Source organism: Balaenoptera musculus, chromosome 12 (assembly GCF_009873245.2).
Source record: "Balaenoptera musculus isolate JJ_BM4_2016_0621 chromosome 12, mBalMus1.pri.v3, whole genome shotgun sequence".
Taxonomy (NCBI): domain Eukaryota; kingdom Metazoa; phylum Chordata; class Mammalia; order Artiodactyla; family Balaenopteridae; genus Balaenoptera; species Balaenoptera musculus.
This window is the reverse complement of record NC_045796.1, coordinates 60194459-60215223: the sequence shown is the minus strand read 5'-3', so window position 1 is coordinate 60215223 and position 20765 is coordinate 60194459. Positions and strand designations below refer to the sequence as shown.

The window sequence follows — 20765 nt, the reverse complement described above, 5'->3', positions numbered from 1 at the left end:
GCAAACTATAAAAACATCCATTATCTTTTGTCCTTGAAGGAACTTCAAAAATTGCTTTTTTCCTTGTAGGAAGCCTACAAATGTTATACTCCAATTTCTTGTATGTTGTTTTGTAAACTGTTCTACAGAGCCCTGATAACTCACAGAAGTTTCTGAAATGATTCTGAAAATATATCCCATAATTTTGTACTTTTTTCTGTGGCTCAATTTCATATGTAATTGATTTTATGTCTGTAGTCACCAACATATTTAAATATGATTTTTATTTTCCTTCCTAGCTTGTATTCAGCCTACAGATATTAGCACTATATACAACAGAAACATTTTCTACTATTTTGTAAGAACTAAATTGTTACCATTATTGGTAATACGCAAAGTTGAAAATGGGTTTCATTGTGCATCAGTGTTATGTTAACTTATAGAATTTACAAAAAAATGTCTGTAGTGATAAAGTAACTTGAATATTCTGGGTCTCAAGTTCATAAAAAAGCAAATGTCCTACAAAAATGACGTTTATTAAAAAATAAAGTAGATGTTTGTAAGGTAGGCAAGAGCATGGCAATAGAAAAGTATATGTAATGCAAACTTCTGCTAGCCTTGAGTGATTGTATGATGTCATTATTACATACACAATACTTTGAATCTAGTTAATAAAATGTTTTTATTTTCTTGTATATAATATGTAGGTCATAAGCTTTCTTGGATTAGGCACTGTTCTCCAGAGAAAGGATATATATGTATGTATGTATATACATACATAAAGGAATTGGCTCATGGGATTATGGAGGCTGGGAAGTCCAAAATCTGTAGGGGTGGACTGACAGGCTGGAGACCCAGGAGGACCAGTTTTCCAGTTGAAGCCCAAAGGTAGTCTGCAGTAGGAAGAGGAAGAGCCAGTGTTGCAAATGAAGTCTGAAGGCAGTATGCTGGAGAAATTCTCTCTCGCTTGGGAGAGGCCAAGCTTTTTGTTCGATTCAGACATTCAACTGATTGGGTAAGGCCCACCTACCTTAGGGAGGGCATTATGCTTTACTCGAAGTCCATCAATTTAAATGTTAATCTCACCCAAACACAAAGGATACACCCGGAATAATGTTTGACCCAAAATCTGGGCACTCCATAGTGCCAAGTTGACATGTACAATTAACCATTCCAAATGTACTCCTTGTCAACTTGGCATCCATACATATCTCCTGAGACCATACTTATCTCCAAATAAAGACAATAAGAAGGTCACAATTCCACCTAACATGATACAATTATTCTGCATACAACCAAAAATGCACTAACCCTTTCCTGAGGAGAGGATGCAAAGTCCTTAGACGATGTTTACTCTTCTTGATATCCTTAACTTAAATACTACAGTGGAAAGTTAACAATACTTAAATATTATGATATAAAGACAGTACATCTTATATTACCTGATAAGGAGATAAGAGAAGGAAGAAACAAAGATATTTGCTATACAAACACACACACAAACATATTCATAGCAAAATAAGGAAGAAATATGACAATTTCAGTCCTTATTTCTGTAACTGGTCACATGGTCCTGGCTGGTGTTCATGACTACTTCCTTCCACTACCTATTCCGTATTCCCTTTGCCTTTAGCGAGCACCTCTGCTGGTCCTGGTTCTTTACCTGGTGAAGTGACCCAAACCTTCATACCTGACAGTGTACTGTCATATAGGGAATACTGAGGCACCAGGCCAGGCAGTAAGTGACAAGCAGGGAAGTCTAGTCTCGGGTGGGGAAAATGTCCAAATAAGTGGACTGTTTTAATGTGTTTTAATCTTATTTTACTAAAAATGTTGTAAACTTTTCAACAGCTATTTGTTTCCTTCAGTTTTCATAGTGCTTTGGACCTATTGTCTGAATAACCTCAGTTCTGTTCCAGTCGGCTTATTTTTATGGCAGAAAAACCTCTACCAGTGTATGTGTTGGTTTTAGTGGGCATGTATCAGAGGATGCTGAGGAATAAATTATCCTCTTAGTTTGTTTTTTAATCAAGAAGGTTTCTAGTTTTCAGAGGAAATCCTGAATGCTATTACCCATTCATATACTATCCTGTGTATGCTTCACGTGAAGATAAGTGCTCAGTTTTATGGGAATGTAAATCTCGTGCCTTTCACCAACATTGAATTCATAGTTGGAGTTTCATATTCAATTAAGTAATTAAAACTTGTTGAAATGAAATATCCACTTTAAATTGCCACCATTTAAAATAAAGTATCACACATAATTAAAAAATAGACAAGAAAAAGATGGAAAGAAGAGAGTTTGCAAAAGAGATGATAAATCTGAAAGTAATACATTAAAATGACTTTCAAAATAGATGGGAAATTAAGAAAAAATAAAACTGCCTTTTAAAATATTGCCTATTTTATAAAACTTGGATCTTAATAGTCTTCCCTTATACTAGAGACAGGCCAAGCTGTGGATAATCTCCAAAATTTTTTTTAACAAATATTTATTGAGTACCTACTATGTATCAGGTACTATTCTAAGCCCTGGAGACTTAACAATGAACAAAGCAGTCTTTGTGCTTATAGAGCTAAAAATGAAAGCGGGGTGGATATAAATCAATCCATAGTTTGTCGAATAGTCATAAGTGCCATAGTCATAATAGTCCTTTTATGAACAAAAATATAGCAACGTATGGAGGCCAGTGATTGATGGGTGGAAGAGACTATGCTACTTTATTTTGGATGGTCAATAAGGACCTCTCTGTGTAGACAATATCTGAGCAGAGATCTAAGGAAAGTGAGAGCTGGCATGGTGAAGATACATGGGGAAGAGCATTTCATTAAGGAGCAAGATGCTGAGGGTGAGGGGGACTGTTGAGGAACTAAGATCTGATAGGATAAGGGCTCTGGGTTTTATTCTGGAGGATTTTAAGCAGAGAAATGACATGATGTGAGTACATGTTAAAAGAAGTATATGGATATGGAAATTATATTGAAAGGAAACAAGGGAAGAAGCAGGGGACTGGATGTAATAATCCAACAGTAGTTCTAAGTTTGTAGTATTTCAGTTTCATTTCATTCTGAGATGGATCTGCCCTGTATGCATTTGGAGAAGGCTAACACTAATCAAAGCACTTTTACTTCAAAGGAATATTAAGATATTTTAGTTTCCACATTTCTAAAATTTATATATGAAATAATTCCATCACTTACAGAGGTCCCATGCACTAAATGTGGTGATAAAAAAACTAAATTCACAAAGACAAAATACAAACACCAAATAACGAATGTATAACTGAGAAGCATGGTATTAATAACTAATTTTAAATTATTATGCTAAGTGTATAGTATCCCAGTATGTGGGTTTTAAAAAATTATTATTATCAAAATAATTTATAGGATTTGTACTGCTTAGACTAGTTTGGACACCTGGGGTGCTTGTTTAAAATGTAGTTTTCTGGGTTCTATCTAGTCTCAGAATCTCCATGGGTTTGGGGACAGGAAATTTACATTTTAAACAAGCTTCCAGATGATTCATATATATAATGATGTTTAAACCAGTAAATCTCAGAGTAATGGAAGAATAGTAGTTTAAATATTAAGATAAAAACAAGTAGGATTGCATTCTATTACTTTGTCTCAAATCTATTTTTTAATCGGGCACAATATGAATAAAAGAAAAGTAAAATTCTATCGCTCTGCCACAATTTAAAAAAAAACAGTGAGTTAAACTATAATAAAAATCGCAGAAGGATATGCTTTGTTAATTAGATGACGATAAGAAAGCATTAGAATGAGAGCTTTATAGTAAGAATGACCTTAGGAAACTTGTGGAACAACTTTCTTATTTCACAGATGAGAAAATTGAGACTCAGAAAAGTTGAATTAACAGCCAAAAAGAAGCACAGTCCAGACTGTGGTCTCATGACTCCCGTTTCCCCTCTGTTATTTCCATTACTACACCATCACTTATCTAGGAATATTTCTGTGAGTTTATCATATTTTTAATTTCCTACAGAATTAGGTGATAGTGATATTTGGGAAAATTTTATTTTATTTTCCAAAAAATGAAATACAAAGAGTAAGGATCCTTCTAAAAATCCTGAACCTAAGCCAATATAATCAGTAATAGATTTTTTTTAAACATTAAGATGTTATTTCCTTTCATATTATTTTGACATCCTCTGGCTACTCATAGTGAGTGCAAATATGTGTGGTACATTGTGGTATCACTGTTCAGAATTATCTGCTCCCAACACTGTGGGCTATGACTTAACCATAGCTCCAACAGGATGAGTAGCCTTGTTGTCTAGCGACTGGGCTTGGTCACATGACTTGCTCTGTCCAACAGAATGTGAACAGACTTGATGAGCAGTATATCCACTGAGACGCTTTTATTTTTTATTTTTAACTTTTTATTTTACATTGGAGTATAGCCGATTAACAATGTTGTGATAGTTTCAGGTGCACAGCAAAGGCACTCAGGCATACATATACGTGTATCCATTCTCCCCCAGACTCCCGTCCCATCCAGGCTGCCACATCACACTGAGCAGAGTTCCCCGTAACCAACAAGGACCTACTGTAGAGCACTTAAGACACTTTCAGATGCATTTCCCGTTGCTGTCAGTTCTCCCGTATCCGCGCCCTCTGCCACCACAGGGCGTACTCCAGGTAAGGCCTTCTCTGTCAGCCTGGGTCCTGGTGGGGCACACCTGAACCTGAACCACATTTTGAAGGACAGCCACAGCCAACAGCCCACGGAGGCCAACTTGCCACGTGACTAAGAAATAAACGTTATTGAAAGCCACTGACATTTTTGAGGTTGTTATTCACTGCAACCTGATAAAGCTAGCACACAAATGCTTCCATATCCAGGACAAAAATCTGGTACCTGAGGCAGAAAAATATCAAAAGTAAAAATTTTGAGGGTCCCAAGCCAAGAGTCTTTGTTATAACAAAACCGTGTACATATCTTATCAATGTGCCTGCATATACGTTAGTGATGTTTTTTATGTAGTTTAGAGGTTGATATATGATAGGTGCATATTTGAGTTATGGTCATTTGTGTCTGGAAAATAGGTGTAATGAATCTACATGACAATTTCATAATGTAAAATTGCACCAACATGCGGAAAGGAAATGTCACAATTTATCTGGGGATATAATTTTCAGTCCATGGAAATATAGGGAAATGGTTTTTAAAATTATAATCCCACAAACACACAATGCTCTCTATCAACGTGCATGACCAGTGTCAGTTTTACATTAGCAAAAACAACTGGCTTCTCCTTGTGAGTTTTTTCAAAGTTTTTCTTCTTAATATTTTTAATTCTCCTACTGATTACTGAATATTAGTTTAGAAAAAATGCTTTTGAATTTTATTCTTTCAATGTATTCGATGGCAAGGAAGAATTTCATAGATTTTGAAGGACCACTTGATTACACCTCTGGAGGAAAACTAGCAATAGCTTATTATGTCTATTTCTCAGAAATTATGAGATCAACGTTTAATAACGTCACCTGGCAGTGGTGAACTAGAGCCAGTTCATAACAACTCAAAAGAGCAAAGTGTGCATCTCATCCCAACTCGCCTTGAGGGACTTCACATTGATGGCTTGAAATCAGTCACAGTGGGAGAATTTATAAGACAAAAATTGGAAAGCACTACAAATCAGGGGTTTTCCCCCTCTGCCAGAGAGCTGGTTTTTAAACACTATTCAGTGTACCACTGGGCTTAAAAATTCACCTTCTTTAACATTCAAAATATTAAAAAATAGATGGCCTAATTTGATTTATGAGGGAGGATGTAAGGCTACAGTTACAACGGAAGCTAGTGGCTTGTTACAGAGGTTCAGAAGGACAGAAGGCACTGAGGCATGAGACTAGATTATGCGCCTGTGCCACTCAGACTCGAGACTGGTAAAACTGATGCACCCAGCTTAAGAAATGAGACCCTTGATTTTGGCAAGGAGTGCCCATAGATGGGAAATCAGAAGGTATTTTAAAAGACAGAAGCTGAACAGTCATCTAATAGTCTAACAGTGTTTCTGTTTTCTGGGTAGATACACATGGTCAGACACTGCTGACAAACAGTAAGGATAAAGTATGCTAAAAACACACATTTAAAGGTCTTTCAACTTTACAAATCCTTCTGATTGTAAAAATGTATAAATATTTATTTTAGGTTTTACTGGGTGCAATTATTTTTAAGACTTTTAAACAAGTTAGCAGGGCTTCAACACTATCAGTTCTTTACTTGGGGTATCTGTCAGCAAAAACATCTCAAGTAAGAAGAATGGTGTGCCAGAATGTGTGTTAGTATTAACAGTTCTCTAGCTTGTGTTGTTGTAATCTTAGCAGCAATTCATAAATATTCTATAGAACATATTGCTGAAATATAACTTCCCACTTAAAAAAAAGTTTAACAAAATAAACACATATTTTTCTGTGAGACAAATAAATACATGTATATATATGTAACTAACATCTAATAGAGTTCATATAAAAGTATCTATTAGGGAAGAAACAATTCTCATAATAAATTACATTCCTTTATTAAAAGACTTTAGCAACAGATGATAGTAGTGAATTGTTGGTACTATACCTTTAAAAAAATATATTACATATTAAATATTTTTTAAATAGTCACTGATCAGAAGTTAATCTAAAATTTCTACTTTTTTCTATTACTCCACAATTGATGATTAGAATTGTTTATGGGCTGGCACAAATATTAAATAAAGCAACTTGACAGTGAAATTCTACCGCCATTCAGTGTTATTAATACTGAATTAAATATTAAAAATATTAAAAATAATCAGATGGTACAGCAGTTCCTTTAGGCATTTCCAATGACTAGACCATGATTCATATTTCACAGGATTTTAGGAAACCAATAGTAAACACATATTCTAAAAATCTAATATAGGAATAAAAATTGAGTTAGAAATTATGGGCCAAAATATAAAGTAATCATGCTCAGAAATATTTTTTTTAAATTCATACCATCAAAGTATTTAGTCAACTTCCTAATCTTCTTAAATAAAAATTAAAAATATTTTTATTAGAAACAAATCATAATGTATAATCTTTAGCAAATATATTAAAAATTATTGTAGTGAATACTTTTGATAATACAGCATATAATGCTGCTTAGCAGCATTTTCCAAACTGTGCTCTGAGAAACTAAAGTTTCCAAGAAATGTTTACAGGTATTCTGCAGAAAATTGGCAAACACTACAAATCTTCTTCACTCTATCCCACCTTCACAGTGTCCATTAGATATTAAAGGTTCTGAAGTTCAGTAGTAAAGAAACCTAACTTTGTTGAATCCATTGTATCCTATGCTTATTCACCATAAAATTTTCTCTGCATATACCCGTTTTTGAAAATTGCTCTGTGGTTGTTTATATACATTCTGTAACCCCCTGCCGTATCTTTGCCTATCACACAGATGTCAGTACATTTTTGTTGTCAGTATATACTGCTGACTAAATGAATAGATGAATGTGTTTCATCTTGTGTCATTTATTCCATTCTAGCTCACTAAAAGTAGTTTGGGTGTGATGAAGAACTGTGGAACAACTTAGGAGCTTATTGGTAATGAAGGAATTGGCTTCTACAAAAAGCAAATAAGGTACATGACACCTTATAAATAAAAGTAGGAAAACACTGTATCAAACTTCGTTTTATTTTATTTTGTTATTATTACTATTTTGGCCGTACTGCATGGCTGGTGGGACCTTAGTTCCCTGACCGGGGCCCTCAGCGGTGAAAGTGTGGAGTCCTAACCACTGGACCTCCAGGGAATTCCCTGGTTTGTTTTAAATAACAAACTAAACAAACTTTAAGTAAATAAATCTTATTTGGGGTAACTACTGAGACAGTATAAAGGAAAAGTAAATAGTGTGAATGCAGTTTACAGTTTAATTGCAGATGCATGTAATTTTAGAGTTTACAACGCACCCGAGCTGATGTCATTTCATAGCATGAGGATGGATTTTTAGTGTTCAGCACATAGATGATGATAGCTTATCTTCCAGGCTTATTTTCGTCTAATAATTTCGTAGAGGCTGTGACACAAACCTATTTACCCAAACCTTCCATGATATTCAGCAGTGTCCTGAAATGATCCGTTTTGAAAGTGAACTAATGAGATACTCAAGCTTATCTTATTATTCTAAAGTACAGGATAATATGAACAATGAAAATCATTAGACACTGAACAGCATTTTTATACAAATAAAATTTAAAACATCTCAGTCAGTTGTCTGCACAGATTCTCATTTGTAACGGAGCTGTTTTATCTTTGGCATAATTTACTCAATTTATCTGATCATATGACTGCTTTGCTTTAAAATTTTTCCTTAAAAATTTTATAGCTAAGACCGCACTAATTTACTTTACCAAATACATTGATAAAAAATCTTCCTTCCTCTGAAAAATGTCGATTTTGACATAATAGCCTTTTTCCTTTCAAAATCGAATAAACAATTAATGGTATTCATATGCACAAAAATTTAAGCCAAAAATTCAGACTCATAGGCAAAAACATTAAATACACTCTGCTCTGCCAAAGGAAAAATCTTGGCCTCTATCCACATTTATAAAGCAATATATAAAATATATATAATAAATCATCTCTGATGATTAATTTATCTCTTCCCTTTTGACTTGTAGCTATAGCTGCCAATCATCACCTCATTTGCTTATTGACATTAATGTACTGCTAAAGAACTCGGCTGCAAGTATAAAACCATAGCTGCAAGAAGTAGTGTTTTGGCAATAGCTAACATTTTGTTAAGGGTCATTGACAAAATTTTTGGAGTGGCTAAAAAAAGTTCTGAAGTAGCAATATTAAATGTGCAAAATGGGGGGAAACTAACATGCAACACCAATAAATGTGTGATAAGTGGCTTTGAAAATGAAAATTACTCTGTTAGTAATAGGCATCCTTTTATACCTTAAAGTAAAAAATGAAAAGCCCAACATTCATTAATAATATATCTGGTAACCAAATGTAATTTTTATTGACTCTCCTTGGTTAGTATTATTACACTTGCAAATATGAGTTTTCAGTCTCTAATTCCTAGGAAACACCAAAAAATAGAAATATTTCTGAAAAGAAATGTTTTTCTTTGCTACATGTTGGTTCAAAATTAATCACTCCGAAGGAGAGGAACAACACTAACTGTCTAAACGTTTTGCTACATGTTGTCTATTTTTAGGGTCTTATTTCAGAGCCATTTAAATTGAGAGGATCCTTTAATTATGCTCCCAGAGTCAGGAACATACCTTTTATCTATTACGAGCCACTGGGAAGATAATTTGTCTTACCAAAATTCTAAGATAATTATAAAAAAAATTTAAAAGTCAGTTGACAATGCTAGTAACAATGGGTCATCTGTCTTCAAATTTTAATGGATAGTCTATATATTCTCTCTTATTAAGGGAACCCTTGTACACTGTTGGTAGAAGTATAAATTGGTATGGCCTTTATGAAAAACGGTATGGAAGTTCCTCAAAAAACTAAAAATAGAACTACCATACGATGCAGCAGTCCCATTTCTGGGTATACATCCAAAGGAAATGATACCAGGGTCTCACAGAGTGCACCCCTACATTCATTTCAGCATTATTCACAGATTCACAATAGCCAAGATGGAAACAACCTAGATGTCTGTCAATAGATGAATGGATGAAGGAAATATGGTGTTTGTGTGTTGGGGGGGGAGATGTATAAAATGGAATATTGTTCATCCTTAAAAAAAAAGGAAATCCTGCAATTTGCAAACAACATGGATGAACCTGGAGGACATTGTGCTAAGTGAAATAAACCAGACAGAAAGAAAAATACTACATGATGCCTGTCCAAACACCTAGGGCTTGTCTCTCATTGGTTCCCCCACTTCCTCTTCATCCTCCAGACAAATTGCAAACTGTTTGAAACAGGATGTTGAAGGTGCGGATTCCCCAAGTGGGGAGATTGTTAGGAAAGAGGCCGGTGGGGAGAACCCGAGCACCAGGAGATGAGGAGATGAGGGGCCTTTTCCAAACTCTTCCCGATCAGACGATGTACCATCCTCTTTGTGTCCCATGCATGTTTCAGCTGTAGGACGGTTCCCCTGCACCTGGAGTTTTGGGACCCATGCAATCGGGGGCCAGGAAGTATTACTCTAAAGGGGCTTCATTTGCTGACCCATCCTCACCAATTCTCTCAGCCCCACGAGCATCCAGCCTTAGGTCTCATGCAGCTGTGGGTCTTGTGCGGTCAGTCCACGTTGCATTACAGCCCCTGAACGTATTTTGTAAGTATTTCTCACTCTCTCACTGTCTTTGTATTTCTTTTTTATAATTTACTTTATAATGGTGTATAGCTGATTTTCAATGCTGTGTTTCTTGCTGCCGTACATTCACTTGATTCAGTTCCAGAGAGACATCAATAAATTTTTTTTCAGATTAAAAAAAATACTACATGATTTCACTTGTATGTGGAATCTAAAATAGTCAAATTCATAGAAGCAGAGAGTATAATGGTGGTTACTAGGGACTTGGGAGGGAGAAGTGGGGAGAGGCTGGTCAAAAGGTACCAAGTTTCAGTTATGCGTGATGAATAAGTTCTGGTGATCTATTGTACAACAATGTGACTAGAGTTAACAATACTTTTTACTTGAAATGTGCTAAGAGGGTAGATCTTAATGTCACCACCCAAAAAAAGTGTTAACTATCTGAATAGACAGATAGGTTAATTAGTTTGGATGTGATTTTTTTTCCACAATGTATATGTATATCGAATTATCAATTGAATAATTGTATACCTTAAATATATGCAATTCTAAATTGTCAAATATACCTCAATAAAAAAGAAAAAAATCCCAAATTCTTGTTATGGTAAAAAAAGTTTTGTTTTCTCTGAGTCAGTAAAATACTGTCCTTAATTTTAAAATCTAAATGGTAAAATGAGAAAGATTATAAGCTGAGGACAGGTTTGAATGTGGTTTATAAAATTAGGAATGGGCAAACCTGGGTTAACTAACTGATCTGAGAATCTCCTCAGAGGTCGCACATTCGGACCACAAGCCAAATCCAGACTGCAACTTAAAAATGGTTTTTACATTTTCTAACGGCTAATAATAAATAAATCAAAAGAATACTTTGTGACACATGAAAATCACATGAAATTCAACTTTCAGTGTCCAGAAATAGAGTTTTATGGGAACGTGCCTACACGTATTCACTCATTTGTCTATGGTGCCTTCCACATTGCAATGGCAGAGTTGAGCTGTAGCAGCAGAGACCTAGGCAGTGCTCTCATCGTTTTGCACTACTGCTCAGCACGTTACAAATTGTAGTGATAGTTATTACTACCAACATTTTGAATGCCACACATACTGTCATTCCACAGTATTTCAAAGTTTTTTATTACCGGTGCATACCGATAACGTCGGAACAACAAAAACGTAGACTTCAAGCGTCATGTGTTTAAGGCACGGAGGAGTATGGATTGTTAACGAATTAGATGGCAAAGCATTGTGTCTAAAATGCAAGGACCCTGTAGCTGCTCTGAAGGAATATTATACACGGTGGAATTACCACACTAAGCGCTCACCACAATATTTTCAATTCATAGGAATGCAGTGGTCAGAAAAGCTAGAAAATTTAAAACAAGTTATCTCATCACAGCAGAATTTCTTTACAAAAATTAAGAAATGAAAATAAAGCTGCAGCCAAAGTAAGTTTCCGAGTGGCTCATTTGTTAGCCAAGCAAGGAAAGCCATTTACCAATGGTGAGTTAATTACATTGTTTTTGATTCGTCAGCTAAAGCAATGTGTCCAAAGTAAACTTGCTTAAGACTATTAAATTAGCCTTTTGGCAAGAACAGTTGCTCAAAGAATCGAGAACATTGAGAACAACATCATTAGTCAATAAAAAACCAAGGCAAATGATTCTGAGTTGTTCTCCTTGGCTCTTGATGTGTCAAAAGATGTTACCGATACTGCCTGGTTATTGTGATTTATTTGATGAGTCAATGCCAAGGTTGAAGTGACTGAAGAGTTGGTTTCTATGAGTCGTCTGCATAGGACAATTACAGACAAGAATATTTTCTAAGAAGTTAAGAAAACATGAGCTCAGTATAACCTGAAGTAGAATCTGCTAAGATGCGTTACAACTCGTGGTGGTAAAAATACATGTGGGGTAAACAAGGGCTTAGTTGGTCAAATTTACGAAGTTTGTGAAAATGCAATGTTTAAAACCTATGGTTATTTACTGTATCATTCATCTGCAGGTACTCTGTGGAATATGTATGATTCAATCTTATGTTACTGAACTAGCAGTGTCAATGGTGAACTGCATCTTACCGTCATCAGCTGTTATTTTTTCATCAGATATAGAAGCTGAATATCCTGATTTGTCCTCCCACACAACAGTCTGTTGGCTAAGCAGTGGTAGTTTTATTGTGAGTTTCTGAGATCAGAGTTGATATTGAGATTTTTCTGAAACAGAAGAAATGCACTCAACCAGTATTACAGAATACTGAATGGCTTTGTAATTTAGCTTCTGTTGCAGCCTTGATAATGTTTTGTAATGAATGCAACCAAAAACTGAAACAGTGCACAACAGTGAGAATAGCTCCTCCCACTGTAGGTGGGAGTCACTGGGATTCAGGGAAAAGCTTCTGACTCAAGGAGAGCTGTAGGGCGGTGCTTCTCAAAGGGTGGCCCTCAGACCAGCAGCATGAGCATCACCTGACTACCATGAGAAATGCAAATTCTACTGAATCAGAAGCTCTGGAGGTGAAGCCAGCAAAACAGTGCTTAGATGTGAAACAGACTACAGCAAAGTAATTTTGATGACAACTAACACTGTTTGAATCATGAAGTCATGTCAAGCTGCTTTATATACTTCCTGTGCTATCAAAGGTATGATAAGCAGCAGGAGCTCTATTCTCACATGAATTGGCAGCAGATATACTTTCTGAGCTCAAAGGATATGTCCAGCAGCGTTTTCTGGACCTCAGTGCAAGTGTAAAGGAAACACCCATTTGTCAAAATCCATTCAATTATGCAATTGAGGAGCTTCCACCTAACCTTCAATCAGGAAGTGAGTCGGGAAGTGAGTAATCTGCAATGTAATAACATTCTAAAAGAAAAATATCAAGAGAAGAAAGAACCTAATGGAATTCTTTCAGTGCCTTCCAAGTGATAAATATGCTCCATGAAAATCATTTTCTCGTGGATTAATTGTATTTGGCAATACTTATCTGTATGAAAGATATTTTCAAAAACAAAATATGTAAAATCTTACTATAGATCAACATTAACAGAAGAATACATACAATCAATTTTGATGACAGGAAATATTAACATTAAATCCCAATTAAGTGAAATGTTATCCTCCCCCAAAGTATTTCTTTCTTCTTCTTAGTAGAACTGTAATACAAAAAACTGTTCTCAATTATTCTTATGTTTTGAATTCTGTCAATAAAAATTTTGTGGAAATTCATTTTCTCTTTAGTTACATAAGTACTTACATAATAATCTCCATTTTGCCTCTTAGCCCACAAAGCCTAAAATATTTACTATCTGGCCCTCTACAGAAAATTTTTGCTGACCTCTGCTCTAGAACCAGATACTACCTGGACACTTTTAAAAGCGTGGATTGAATGCACTGTCTCTAAAGCTGGATGGCTTGAGTCTGTATGCTGCTGGCTCTGCCACTAGCAGCCATGGGATCATGAGTAAGTTCTTCAATCTTTCTCTGCCTCATCTGTAAATGGGAGTAAGCAATGGTATCTATTTTACAGGGTTGTTAAGAGGACTAAGTGAGTTAGTAAATGCAAAGCACAGGAAAGGGTGCCCGGCACAAAGTAAGCATTAACTCAGTGGCAGCTGTTAGCTTAAGATAAAAGCACTGCTTCACCCAGTTGGTAGTCCAATTATAAATCTCATCCTCCTAAAAGGTCCACTGAATAAAACATTTAAGATGTTTACATACATTCCTGGGTGAAAAGGAAATCCAAATGCGTGAAGCTAATAACAGAGGATAACCAAGCTCTTTTCCAACTGCCCTTTGCTTCTGCCATCAAATAGAAGACATTGTGGGGCATACCAACAAGACAGCAGCTCTCATACAATGGTTTCTTACGTGGAGGAGATTGGATTACTATTTTAATATTTTAAATGTCACATATTACATTCTTTATATTCTATAAAAGAATAAACACAGTGCTACTAGTAATTTATAACATTTATAATTTTAAAATTTGACATATGGCTTAATTCAATAATATATTCTTATTCATTCAGTAACTATTTACTGAATGTCTACTATTTTCCATATGTATAAATCCACTAGCTTTACTTTGGGGGTAAAATGCTTTCATAAATGTACTATTGAGAGTATCCTCAAAACTTTCCTAGAGATATATATTAACTGTGCTAATTTTTAAACTAAATATGCTTTTTCTTAAATGACTACATCTTATAGCAAGAAATTCTAGAGTAGTGCTGTCCAATATGATAACCACTAGCTTCAGGTAACTACCGAATACTTGAAATGTGGCTAGTACAACTGAGGGATGGAATTTTTAATTAAATTTAAGTTAACTAAAATTAAATAAAATAGCCACATGTGGCTAGTGGCTGCTGTATTGGACAGCAGAGTTCTATGGGATCACTCTAGGATGTGTGGATATTGGAAATAAACATTTTGCCCTGTGCGGGAAAATAAATTTTGTTACACTATATATTTAGTATTAGTTTGCTATTCGAAACAGCCCTGCTTTTTCATTCCACAAAATATTTTCTGTCTACTTTCTTAGCAGCAGAACTAAATCAATTTACTATTTAACAAAACAATGTTTGTTTGTTTTCTCCACTGTTGCTGATTTCTATTTAAGGTGCTGGGGCACAGGAAAAAAAATAAAATAAAATCCACATATAATTCAGAAGTCTTAAACCTTTCCCTCTGGCAAATTTTTAAGGTATCTGCTGAACAGTTGGAAAACTATTTCGTTTAACAGTTTACCTCTTGTTCTTGATTATGCCCATATTTTACTACTGATATTATCCAGTAGTAAAATAGATAAATATATCAGAAGAAAACTGGAAAAACTGAAAACTTTCAAGTTGAAGAATTAGTATATCAACGTAAAAAATAATCTTAACAGATAAAAAGTAAGATTCTTTCTCCAACCAACTCTGACAATTTTGTACATACCAAACGAAATACTGGCCAGGTCATAAGGCTTATTATTAATAAGGCATCTTTACATGGCAGTGTGAAAAATTCACTTTATTTTTGCATAAATATCATGATACTTTATTGTTCAAAGTGCTCCTTTCAAAATAAGTTAAAATGTTTCCATATTACTCTTTTATTAAACATGTAGTTATTGACTAAAGCATAATATCACTGATTAACATAAGACAAAAATAATATGAGCCACTCATATATTCTTGAAAGAAAGTGCTTACAATATTCTACAAAAACATTTGTTTACATCACTGATTTAATGATTTAATGGACAGTTCCATATTTTTCTTTAAAATCCACAAATGTCTTAAGATATTCCCACCATTATAAAAACTAAACAAAACCAACCCCAAAACAAAACCCTACAAAAGCACATTAATTTTATTATAAGACATATATGAAGTCACTGAGTAAAGCTCTTTTTTATAAACACTTTTGGAAAGCTCACATTGAGTTCTAGCACAGCTCTATTATCAATCTGTGAACAGAAGGACACATCAAGTAAGGAAAGATCTTTACAAGATTCCAGGAGTTTTCTTAAGGATGCTGGACTTACCATTCTTGTTCCTGTTTTAAAAAAACCAAACAAAATATTATATAACATTTATATAATATCCCGATAAAAAGTCCCGTTTTATTATTTAAAATACACTTAAAATGGACTTTTACAAATTAAAAACATTTCTTAAAACAAGACTTCATATTGAAATAGTCCTGTTAAAAAAAAATAAAATTTCCCAGCCAAATTGGTATCTAGGACCTGAATTTTGTCAATCTCTACCCATTCTATCTTCATTCCTACCTCCTACCCTTTCCAATCAGCTCCTCCAGACTTTCCTATTTCTGTTCACCCCAGTTCAAAACTGTTTGCACATCTCATTTTCCTGAACCCATGGGTCAAATCAGGCAGCAATACTTAATGATTCAACCTCTAATTCCATGCAGTGCAATTACTGAGCAACTACCCTGTAGAAACTTCTGTTTCAGGCACTGGAGATACAAAGATGAGTAAGACACGTGTCTGCCTTAAAGAACTCATCGACTAGAGTTGAAAGCAAATAACTACAACACAATTCGATAAGTTTTACAGTAAGTGGTAGGTATAAAATGGCATTACTGGAAGACAAATGATGGATGATGAGTACTATTTAGCCCATGTTAAATCTGAAGTGATTATGGGATATTCAGATGGGTTATAAATCATATAAATTATGTAAAGCACCTGATGCATGGCAGGCACTCAATAAGTACCAAATATCACTAGGCTCTAAGATGTCATCTGTTGTAACTATAGCTTTTCTAGGGAGAAAAAAAATCATCACAATCATATTACATATACATACCTGGGATGGGGATTAAAGGTTCTGAAACACTAGTCTATGCCTTTTTCTCTGAGAAATCCTTTCTCCGCGCCTCCTCGCCATGAGAAGGAAGAAGTAACTATACTTCTACCAGAAGCTGTAACTATACTGCTACCCTGGCTGCGAATGGCCCCATGATAAACCAATGCAGATTCTCCTGGGAATTTAGAATTGGGATTCAGTAAAGCCTCCAGTGCCCATTTGATCTCTTGAACTAAAGACATGGAAAACTGGGTCAGGGCTGCTATATTTAGCCATGTGTACCCAGAGGAACAGAGATGGCCAGCATGACAAGAAAAGAACAAAGCGAAACCAAAGGGAGAAGCAGACACAAACGTCTCTGTAAGTGTACAGCGGCAGAGGGTGTGGGTTAGGGACAGGGGCCTGAGTATGCAGGATAGAAGAAGGAACGAAAAAGAGAAAAAGCTTCTTCGCCTTTTGATGGTTTTCCAGTCTCTCCTGAGGTCTGACCATACCCAGCTTCTACCCATGGGATCTGAGATGGACACCTGTATCTTCACAATAATCGTCTTTTTCGTATGCTTAAGTTATCTTGAGGGGGTTTCTATTATATAAGATCAGAGAACCTCACCTAAGCCATTTGGCTCTGTGGAGCTTTTCACCTAGGGCTGTGACTTTTTTCTATTTGCCAGTCTTGGTCATTAGAATCTGAGTTTCCTGATAAATTAGGAGTTTCTAAAGCCTAAGAGAATGCCAGGGAAGGAAGTCAGAGATTGAACATTTAACTGGGCTAGGGTCACCTGTCCTATGTTTCCAGGGTACTGTGTGCTGTTGTTTTGTTATCCACTTAGGACACAATTCTGTTTTCAGTCAGCTTGCTCCTTCAGGGTACTGAATATCTCCAGTGTTTAAAATAATGCCAAACACAGTATATGCTCAATAAGTGTGTAATGAATGAAAAAATGAAGGAATGGTGGTTAACTGCCCAACGCCATCACCCTGGTGTAGACCCTCGTGAGATGGATTATTGAAGCTAATCTCTTTGATTTTGATTTCTTCCTTCTCCAATTCACCTACTACTCATTTCCAGATAAGTATTCCTAAAACACAGCTCTAAATACATCACTCATATCCTTAATTAAAACCCAGTAAAAGCTCGTTTAATTTTGTGCATACGCCTCATCCTGGTGTTCAAAACTCTCCATGATACCCTCCATTATACCAACATTCTAGATCAAATTAGACTGCCTATTCTCTAAAGATATTCTGTACTTTTAACTCCTTTGCTTTTGCTTCATGCTATTCATTCTGCCTAAAATGCCCTTCTCCCCCAATTTCCTGCTCACTTTTTAAGGATACCTTTCAAATATCTATTAGCCTTTTAAATTAGGCTTTTCCTTATTTCTCTGATCATATATATACTCTCTTTTCTTTGAGCCCCATCAAAGTGGACTTGCTTCTGGCTTGCACTACAGTTATTTATATGCTTGTTTTATTCCTTCTTGCTAGGTTTTCAACTCCTGAAGACAGGGACTGTGTCTTATTCAGCTTTGTACTGATCGATAAGTACGTTAAGTATGACGAAGATATGCCACTTAACATTCATATGTGCTAATCACAAAATGACAAAATAATGAATATCAGCATGGTTTAACTAAGAATCCTTTTTTTCAAAAAAAAATAAGGATTCTAACACTAAACGATGAAAGGAAACCAAAAAACAACAATAAAAGTAAAGAAAATATACCACAGTGGTTAGAAGCATAGACTCTGGTTCAAGTCCAGATTCCCTACTAGTTATGAGCCCTGGGCAAATCACTTAACCTATTTCCACCCGTTTCCTCCTCTGTGGCTAATAATAAGATCTACCTCATAAGGTTGTTGTGATGATTAAATCAGTTAATATATGCTCAGAACAGTATAAAGCACATAGTCATGTTGTTGTTAACAATATTAATTACTGACTACTAGTGATATTACTTTTTACTGTGCTCTTTATATTTGAAATAAGATGTTCCAGTATATTCGCATGACGGTCATCTTCCATCGGTAATTAGATTTGACATAATAAATGATGATACTGCCTTGCTCTTATGCTCATGAAAGTCACAAATGTCTTCAAAAAGAAGTCATTATACTCCATACCTGCTTTTCTTTTATGTCTCTGTCAAGTAATTCATACATTTACAGACCAAACTTAGGCCACCTGACAACGGAACCCACTGTTCATCACAACGGTGCTTTTGTTTTGGGATCAGTGTTACCAACTTCTTTGGTAGCATCTCTTTCAGCTACTGGCTACTCTCCATCTCTAGTGTATGTTTTTTGGGTTTATTTGAGGGTTTTTTGGAGGGAGAATTGTAAACTAGATTTTAAACAACAATGGCACCATCCTCTGAAGTGAAGCCTGACGCAATTAGTGATCATTTTAAAAGGCCCTTGACTGCCTTTCCTCATTGTCCCTGTGAAGTCATGACTTTTTCTTGAACGTTTCAAAATAATTACCTTATTTTAAAAAGTCTAGGCTAATTCAAGGGGGAAGGTAGATAGGCAGGCAAAGAAACAAGCAAGGTAAGTGGTGTGGTGTTTTGTAAAGACAGTACTGACCGTGGAGACAAAACCCTTGTACGTGAACCCTTGCTCTGCCACATATTAACTGCTGGCTCCAGTATCCTCATCTATGAAAAGACAATGATACCCAGCTTCCTGAGCTATGAAGATTAAGGAGAATATAACACAGATGAAGTATCTAGCCTAAAGTGTGCATATAATAGGCAAGAATTTCTCCCTAAGGTTTTTTTTTTTAGCCAACTGTTTTTATTGATTTTTTAAAATTTTATTTATTTTTATTGAAGTACAGTTGATTTACAATATTGTGTTAGTTTCAGGTGTATGGCACAGTGATTCAGTAATTTTTGCAGATTATATTCCATTATAGGTTATTATAAGATACTTGATATAATTCCAGTGTATATATCCTTGTTGCTTATCAATTTTATATACAGTAGTTTGTATCTGTTAATCCCATATGCTTAATTTTCCCTTCCTAAATTTTTAAGCAAGAATTTCTGCCTACAAGGAACTTGAATAAGTAACATGCAACTACATAAGCAACATCTACAAATGTACCATAAGCCTGGGCTGTGGAGAGATTTTAACTGAAACTACAAACATAAGTGTTGAAAATCTTCAGGTTTCCCTTTGGTTGAATGTTGAATAAACAGGAAAGCATTTAATTAGCACTTCAAGGACTAATCTATTAGTATTAATAGATTACTAGAAACACAGTGCAAGTGCTATTTGGGTCCACCACTTTGTGGGCAATTATAACCGTGGCATTGCTAGCACTTCTGGCCAATGTCAGAAGTAACAAAATATCACAGGGTTTCTGGCTGTAAATTGCAAAAAAGACACAAGGAATCCCAGCACTGGGAAGGATTTTCAATAGCTCTGCCTTAGGGTAGAACTATTCCTAAAAACTAGAATCATCAGGGATGGAAATTTCACAATATTCCTTAATCAAGAATTTAACATCAAGAAGCCATATGTGTGTGTGTGTGCCTTGAATTCATTATACAAACGGATTAATTTCTTATCTGTCAATAATAATGGAGAACACAGCTCACACAAATTCTCACTCTTCTTACTAGACCAAGAATTATGGTTATTTAGAGCTTTCTGATAGGTTCAACTATAAAATTCTGTTACTACCCTCACTCTTTTACTTAAATACAGTTATAATTATCAGGACAACATTTTTATTGTATCCAAGAATTTTTTTTCTCCCTATAAAAAGTCTGAGGTTAGTTTTTATGTCAAGGCTTTAAAAGAAATTTACAGATTGTATCCTTACCTAATATGTCCAGTTGGCGTAATCTGGTACAATTACATGCTAGTTCTTCAATGTCTGTGTCACACACAGACCTGTTAGCTGTTAGAAAGAGTTTCTGCAAGTTTGGAAGCTGGCGTGCCAGTTTGGCAAAGCAGCCGGTGCTGCTCTGCAGAGTAGGGCACCAGCCGAGGTCAAGTTCCTCCAGAAGCGGACACCCAGAAGCCAGCTCTGCTATCCCGTTCTCAGTAATGTTCTTACATCGCCACAGATCCAGAGTCCGGAGTTGTTTACACTTGGCTCCTATCATGCTAGCTATCACGTCATAGTCTTCAATCTGGAAACCAAATAATTTCAATCTTTCCCACATTATGCTCAGAAATACAAA

At 35.4% G+C, this 20765-nt stretch overlaps 1 protein-coding gene across 4 annotated transcripts in view; it reads right to left on the bottom strand.

Annotated features, from left to right (window-relative positions):
* Positions 1–15250: 15250 nt before the first annotated feature.
* The window catches only part of FBXL4 (F-box and leucine rich repeat protein 4), a 70965-nt gene continuing 65450 nt past the window's right edge, over positions 15251–20765 (bottom strand). For all 4 annotated transcript variants that reach the window (XM_036871967.1, XM_036871970.1, XM_036871969.1 and 1 more), the window contains exons 8-9: positions 20402–20714; positions 15251–15793 (exon numbers count right to left, since the gene is read on the bottom strand). In XM_036871967.1, the coding sequence (XP_036727862.1) occupies positions 15630–15793; positions 20402–20714 (477 nt within the window). In that variant the 3' untranslated portion in view covers positions 15251–15629. The remainder of the gene's footprint in view (positions 15794–20401; positions 20715–20765) is intronic.